The sequence below is a fragment of the Mercenaria mercenaria genome, chromosome 8 (assembly GCF_021730395.1).
Source record: "Mercenaria mercenaria strain notata chromosome 8, MADL_Memer_1, whole genome shotgun sequence".
Classification (NCBI taxonomy): Eukaryota; Metazoa; Mollusca; class Bivalvia; order Venerida; family Veneridae; genus Mercenaria; species Mercenaria mercenaria.
Genome location: NC_069368.1, coordinates 919,029 through 926,896, shown reverse-complemented (window position 1 = coordinate 926,896; position 7,868 = coordinate 919,029). Strand labels below are relative to the sequence as shown.

Here is a 7,868-nt window from a genome sequence, read left to right as displayed (position 1 = left end):
GATGATGATAGCAACAAGAACAACAACGATAATAATACCAATGATAATAAATAATGATGTTTAATAATAAGTGCATGCAAACTTTAATGATTATAATGATAAGTACCAGACAAGAATGATAATCAACTATTAATAATATTAATTAAAGCAATAAAAATAATAAAAAAGTAATAATAACAACGATAACAAAATTATAATAATGCTGATAATAACTTGATAAATGATATATTCAAAGAAATATCACAATGCTAGAGACAAGAACAACAATTAACTTCAGTAAGAATAATATCATTGTTTCATATTATTCCGTGTTTTTGTAATTATGATCCCTTTGATCTCTCAAGTAAAAACTGTTGAGAAAGTAAACGTTAATTATCAAGGAGTATTTTGTTATTGGATAATCAAACAAGTGTACGTTCTATGCACCAATTTCGCCAAAATACTCGAGTGATTCCACCTATCTATTGTCAATATTATCATAAGATAGTAAATATAATATTTTTTGTTGGATGTGTTTAAATTTAAGTCACTATCACACAGGTCGAATCCAACATCATCTGGAGACTTTCTAGCTTTTAATGGCGGGTCAAGACTCCGGAGCTCACTTTACAAAGCTGACTTAGGAGAAAGTTAGAAGTTAGTAGAAAGGTGTTTTATGACCATCATTTTCAAGGGCCCGGGCTTATGACACCGAACGCTATACAAAGTGTGTCAACCGCTGTACTGTTTTTTTTGCCTCGACTGACGTCACATTGAATATAGAGAGAAAAATGCAAATGTAGTAAAATATCGGTATCTAATATAAATGCTAATATTCCTAAATGTTTTAAACGATATTTTCGTCATATTTTCTCCTGTCGTCATCCAGTTAACATGGTCAGTTTCTTGCTTTATACTCCGGTACATTGGAATAAAATGATTGTATCTATATTGATGAGAGTAACAGGGAAATTAAGACTGGGTAGAAGTTCACATTTGCACTATTCGTAAAATCTTCAAGGTAATATCTATAAGAGTACTGTTGATGTATACAAACAAATATGAAATTTGAAACTACAAGGTGTTATATTAGTTATGTATTTTCCTTCTTTGTTTTGACTTGTTTAATAAAACTATTGTTAAAATGTAAAGTTTCATGATCATAGATTAAAAGTGTTTGTTGATCAATCACTCAAAAATAGTAAGATTTTAGAATGATTGAGAATGTTATCTTTGGCAAAATGTCTTCGTTTATGACCAAACTTTCGCCTGCTGTTGCATACCACTCAACTACATAATAAATAAACTTTTTCGATAATTATGATAAAGTGATATATGTCTATCATGAAGGTATGCTTTTACACAGCCTCTGTCATCTAGCAACAGGAGAATTTTAAGAAGATGTTAAACTTTGATATTTTCTAACATTATTGCGTTGCTCAGCAACGAGAAAGTAAGCGCCCAATTGTGGATAATATTAAACATAATTTATTTCTTTTAAGCGAACACAAAATTATCAAATAAAAATGGTTATCAACACTTCATTTGCAACTATTGTAATCAACTTTTGTGTTAGCATCTATGGAATTTGTTTATACTTGTTCAGTGACTTTTCACATGAACAGCCTGCAATGTGATGCATTAGATTTACGGTTAATCTATATACATTACCATATACTTAAATAGATATTCAGATAGTAGCATTCTGTAATGAATGACTGTCGTAAACATGCTTAAAATTTATGCACTTGCAGGATATGACTTTCTGTTATGGACAGTCAAAGTGAATAAATTTCTCTGCACGATAGTAGGTATAAACTCATGCATTCTTAGTCAAGAACACAGCTGTGGTGGAATACAGAACAATGAAACAAAATTGTTTATTTTTGTTCCATGACACTCAGTCAAACAACAGATGAATCATAAAGTTCATACAGAAACTTATTATTCATAGGGAAATGATAGTTATTTTCCGATTTCTTTGCATTGCCGATCACACGTGGAAATGGGCGCAAGCCGAAGCTAATTAGCATGCATAAACCGAAAGTATATGCATGATATCCTGGGCCGTATTTGAACCATTTGTCCATTTACTGCGGTAGACCCCAAAAACAACGATTGTCTCCGCGGTTGGAAAAGTTGTAAAAACTGTAAATCTAGTTAGCTGAAATTATGTAATCAGTGTCAGTATTTCAATACTTAGAAATCAAATTAGGACGACGTATACTGGAAATCGTATTGTATCATAATGGACGTGTCCGTATGAGAACCAATTCTATTAATTGATCAATAAACTTGTTACTCTTCTTTCTAATTTAGCTGAGACGAACGTAATGAAATAACATAGAACATTAGCCTTTTCGCTCGCAAAGAACTTTTTGATATTACAGTCATTTTATAATAACTAGGTAACTATGAAAAAATCCTGCAGTACAATTTAGCAAGGCCAGTATGACTTGCAATTCGTATATGATATCGTATGTAATATTTATTTATTCTAATTTATACATTACATTATCCTCAAGAGACTTTGAGAAGTTAACATTTCTGCACAAATAAACAAGTGTATGCAGTCGTATTGTCTGTAAATGATATTCAAATCAGTCTCATTGAAAGTCATATTTAATCTGCAAAATATGTTATGTTAGTATGAAGACAAACAAAGGAATTAGATTAAAGCCATGCAGTCTTAACTGCTTAGAACTTAATGCTTTATTCAGCATCTAGGTCGAATTATTTGGTTGACTTTGGAGTCTTGCTTCAAATAAAATGCATTTAGGTTACTTGGGTTTTAAGTTTTAGAAAGAACTGTGTCTGAAAATGGTTTTATTGATTTACTTGGCAGACTATATAACCTGTAGCAATGCCTTAGTACTTGAGCCTTCAAACCAAGGTGTCGTCACATTAAAACCTGGAAAGCATCTGAAACTAGAACACTTTCTGCCATATATTTTAAAAATCATTTACTGGAGTAGCCATAATGGATACCAATCGGCGACTCACAACCACCAATCACAGGCATCCAAGGAAAGACAATTTGTTAAGGTCACCAATTTTACAAGGAAGAAAAGAAAGAAAATGCAATGCTTCTGTCACTTTGCGGTACCAATCCTTTGTTATCGTATCCTAGATTTTTCATGAATATGATACACTGACTGAAACTGTTACTGTTTGGTGGAAACATATAATAGATAATAAACAAATCGCAATAAACAAGCACACAGCTCCCCTAAGGACTCTAAAAGACAAAATCTACACCGTTATATCAATTTATACATCAAAATTTTATTTACTCATGATTTTCATCGTAATGTCTATTTGTTGTATATCCCTGGTGAGCTAACTGAAATAAACACCATTACTGTTATGCAGATGTCACCACTTTCTTGTTGTATAAAGTATTACATCATGAGTAACTGTGAATTCGTTACAAATAATGCATGAGACCCATATGGTCGAGTGCACATATTTTCTAGAATCCACGGTTGCGAGTGGTTTTTCTTACTTAAATCATTAGTGTACATTTGATTAGTTTTAAACCAGACAAAGCTTTAATATTTAAAAAAAACATTTGAAAGAAATTTACACATTTCGTAAATATAGTTTATCGAATTCGACCACCTAGTATCGGTTGAGCATATAGCATGAAATAAGTAACATTATGGAAATCTTCAGTATTTCTATAGTGCATATTATTTGAAAGGGAGCCAACTCCGTCGTCCTTGCCTACCAATTAACGATTATCCAACCTTCCCCCGTCACTTTGGACATTTCTTGAAAACAGGTACATTTTCGTCCTTAAATTTTGTACATCTTTCATCAAAATTCATAGGAAAGGAAAAGTTTATTTGTAAAAATCATATTGCATTGTTAAACATGAATATCTATGTCACATTTTCATCGTACTTTAATTACGGATTAGTTGAAGATTTTTCAGTAATTTGATGGATTTTCTTGCATTTATCCATCGTCTGTGTAACGCTAAAAAAAAAAAAAAAAAAAAAAATGCCGAATTTAATTTCATGTTTATCTACAATTCTTTAATTTTTACTGAGATGTTATATAAATATTGTTTATTGATGCGAATCCTATTTTAATTCTTTATTTTGCCATTATTAAATGCATTTATTTGCGGTAAAGAGCCTGGAGTCGATATGACCCAGTTTATGTGTATCATGGAAGTCGTGTTATACATGTATACAGCTTAGATCTGATCTACACAGCTGATCGCATATAACGACGTTTAACTGAAGTTCGGCATACTTTTGTAGATGAATCCAACTGAATTTTTCGTGATCCTGGGAAATATTGAGATAATTATTATTTTGACTATATGGATGCTAAATATATAGATCTATATATCCATAATATTATGCCCTGTTTGGTGAGCTTTAGAATATTTGTATTTGCCTTATCATGACTTTTTGTCATATTTGTAATGTGGGCTTTGTCTGGCCATTGTACCAAATTGGTGCCAGTCAAAAAATTTTGACTGCAATTATATGTTTGTATATATACTTCCGATTTTCATTCCGGGGATACAAACATAATATATGAATTGTTTCCGATTATCCGGAATGATCACAATATTGTTGACTTGCCATTATGCCTTGTTGGCGTGCAGTCAAATGTTTATATACAGGCTTTGTCTGGCCATGATCACAATACTGTTGACTTGCCATTATGCTTTGCTGGCGTGCAGTCAAATGTTTATATACAGGCTTTGTGTGCCGGCAATTATATGTATATATTATATGATATTACAAAATTTACATATATATTGTTTATTACATTGTTCGGATTGATTCTTGCTATATTGATATGTCATTATTCCAATTTTTTAGTGTAATGTTGGCTTTCTAATTACGATATTCATTAAATTTCCCAATTTCTACGGACTAGTAGACTTTACAACACGTACCCTTGTTTTTACCGCATTTATTAATTTGCAGATTATATTAATTTGTATAATTTCAATTTTATTTTTCAATTTTCAAGAATGTTCCCTATAATGATTTAAATTTATTTCCAGTATGTACGATAAGTATATACTAGTTGAACTATATTTGCCACTTAACCTCTCCCCCACCCCTTCCCCCAACCTCCTCAAAGAAATTAGTATATTAGAATTATAATTTTCCTTTCATGTTGATTGACATCATGCCCCGAGCGAGACGTGGTCGTGAGAGAGCACTTCGAAATCAAGTTCAGTATATGCGCCAGAGGCCAGATGCCCAGGTGGAGCACCAGATACCACCCGTACCTTTGCCAGTTCCACAGATGCAGCCACCACCACCACTTCCACAGCAACCACCACAAATTCCACCACTTCCACAGCAACCACCACAAATTCCACCAGACCTGAATCTACCTCCACAACATATCCAACATCACAACATGTTACCTCATCTGCAAGACGAACCTCAACCACCTCATCTGAATCTACATGACCTCCCCCAACAGCCGGAACCAGGTGACATGCAGCTTGCACTTCAAGCCATTCCACAACAGATGCCGCCATTGCCTCAGCCTGGTAATGTTTTTAACTCTGTTTGTAATGATATATCATTACATGTTTCAAATCAATTAAAGCAAAAAATATGGAATGGTGAATTTATCAATTTAGCTTTGTTATCGTTCAAACAGCCCGAGCCGGAACAAGAAATCATTCCGTTAAATAATGGTCTTCTTGGATTCAAACCAAAAACAAGTAACGAAAAAGTCAATTCCATTGAAAAATGGACTGATTTATTTCTGATATATTTTAACATATATATTGATCGTCATCCTACCCAGTCTAAGTCTTTACTGCATTATATGCATACAATACGTTTAGCCGCAAAAAGGCATCCAACAGGCTGGGTCTCTTACGACCAACAGTTCCGCATCCGCAAAGCTAGTAATCCGGCCTCAGGTTGGGCCACCATTGATGCGGAACTGTGGTTGTTATGCATGGTTTCGCCACCAATGATGTTAAAGTAACGTCTTCCAATGTGAGACTGTTACTTCGCGGTTCAAAACCTGATCAACTAGGTAAGGGTGCCGAAATTGTCATTCAGTTTTCACAAAGAAACAAATTTCTTCATGATGCCTTACAAAGTTATTTATTATGCAGACCACTCTTTCAAGGATTATTTCTTTGCCATTTCGATGGCTCCCCTGTTACATCCTACCAGTTTAATCAGGTCCTTAAAAACGTTTTAATGGTTTCGGGAATGCCGACCACTTACTTCAAATCACACAACTTTCGAATTGGCGGAGCAACATATTTGCATAGTTTAGGCCGATCGGATGATGAAATCAAAGCTTTAGGTCGTTGGAAATCAAATGCATACAAAAGTTATATACGTTTAAGCATTCCAGACATGAATATTAGTATTTAATCTGTTCATTATAAAAGTCAATAAGACTCTTTTTAGATCACTTCAAAGTCTGGGTGACTGGCTCCTCATTGATCAGAGATGCATTTTGGAGGTCTCAGCACAGACCGGACGGTGTACATTTAGGCTTAGAATGTATAGGCGGCTCCATTCTTTGGGATTTCCAGCCCGGAATGAAAATCGAACACATTTGTCTCAGGTTAAACGGCTTAATTACAACTCCCCATCCTTTACCAAATATTATTGTTATCCACTGCGCTGGAAACGATATTGGCCAGACAAGTTTATCTTATATTGTTAGGTATTTAAAAACCTTATTTCATGATCTTGTTTCCAATTACCCTGGAATATTATTTGTATGGTCGGCCATTTTACCTCGTATCGCTTATCGAAACGAAACATCTCATTATAAGCTTGAGAAAGCCCGAAAAAGAATTAATAGTTGCATAGGTACTTACCTTATGAGACAAGGCGGGGCTTACATTCAGTATCCGGATATCATTGAAAATTCCCCAGAATTATTTAGAGACGGCACTCATCTGTCAGACATAGCAAATGACATTTTCCTTAATATTTTACAAGGTGTTCTATTCCATTTTGCAACGACACCTAATAGGTTTTTTCCTTAAAATTCCTGGTATTTCGTCTATCAAATTGGCATTTTTTGTTTGTGGCTTCATCTTTGACAACGTTCTGTTCCGCATATATCTTGGGGATTTATGGCGGGTCACGAACATAAATGGTTATGGACTCATTTCTGTTCGCGCCTTGGCATTTGCCAGCACGTTGTCTGTTTTTCAATTCATAGTAGATGTGAATAACATATTATACTTCCGATATCCGGAGTGTAATGTTTCCGAATTTCCGGAGCAAACAATTATATCAATACATTATTTCCGATAATTCCGGAATAAATATTCATATTGCATAATATTTCCGATTTTCCGGAATTTATACAAACTATAAATGTTTTCTATATTACTTCCGATTTTTCCGGATTTCTTATATGTCATTATTTCCGATTGTCCGGAATGACAAACTATTTTACAATTCGTTCATGTTGTAAAAAGCCATGAACAATCAATGCCAAAATATTAAGATTTACATATATCAATTAATAAATTGTTTTTAACTGATCGAAAGCTTAATGTTTTTATCTCCCTTTTCTGATAAGTAACATTATGGAAATCTTCAGTATTTCTATAGTGCATATTATTTGAAAGGGAGCCAACTCCGTCGTCCTTGCCTACCAATTAACGATTATCCAACCTTCCCCCGTCACTTTGGACATTTCTTGAAAACAGGTACATTTTCGTCCTTAAATTTTGTACATCTTTCATCAAAATTCATAGGAAAGGAAAAGTTTATTTGTAAACCCACCCACCCAGCATGAAATAAATAATCGATTGTTACAAAAATCTATATAGATCTTCTTATACTCAATACAAGATTATTGTAAATATTAAAGACATTTCGTAATACTTTTTTTCTCTACGGACAGGGTTTTTT

At 33.7% G+C, this 7,868-nt stretch overlaps 1 protein-coding gene across 1 annotated transcript; it reads left to right on the top strand.

Moving 5' to 3' along the window:
* The first annotated feature begins 3,636 nt into the window (after positions 1–3,636).
* Positions 3,637–7,495, top strand: LOC123535583 (uncharacterized). The gene is made up of 2 exons (XM_045318280.2): positions 3,637–5,512; positions 6,399–7,495. Exons 1-2 carry the CDS (start codon positions 5,125–5,127, stop codon positions 6,986–6,988), a joined length of 978 nt encoding a protein of 325 aa, XP_045174215.2. The 5' UTR covers positions 3,637–5,124; the 3' UTR covers positions 6,989–7,495.
* The last annotated feature ends 373 nt before the right edge of the window (positions 7,496–7,868 follow it).

Bases quoted from the DNA above. Each gene is read 5' to 3' on its own strand.
- LOC123535583 (XM_045318280.2), top strand. From the start codon at position 5,125: ATGTTGATTGACATCATGCCCCGAGCGAGACGTGGTCGTGAGAGAGCA. The intron at 5,513-6,398 runs GTAATGTTTTTA...GACTCTTTTTAG, and splicing joins GCCGCCATTGCCTCAGCCTG to ATCACTTCAAAGTCTGGGTG.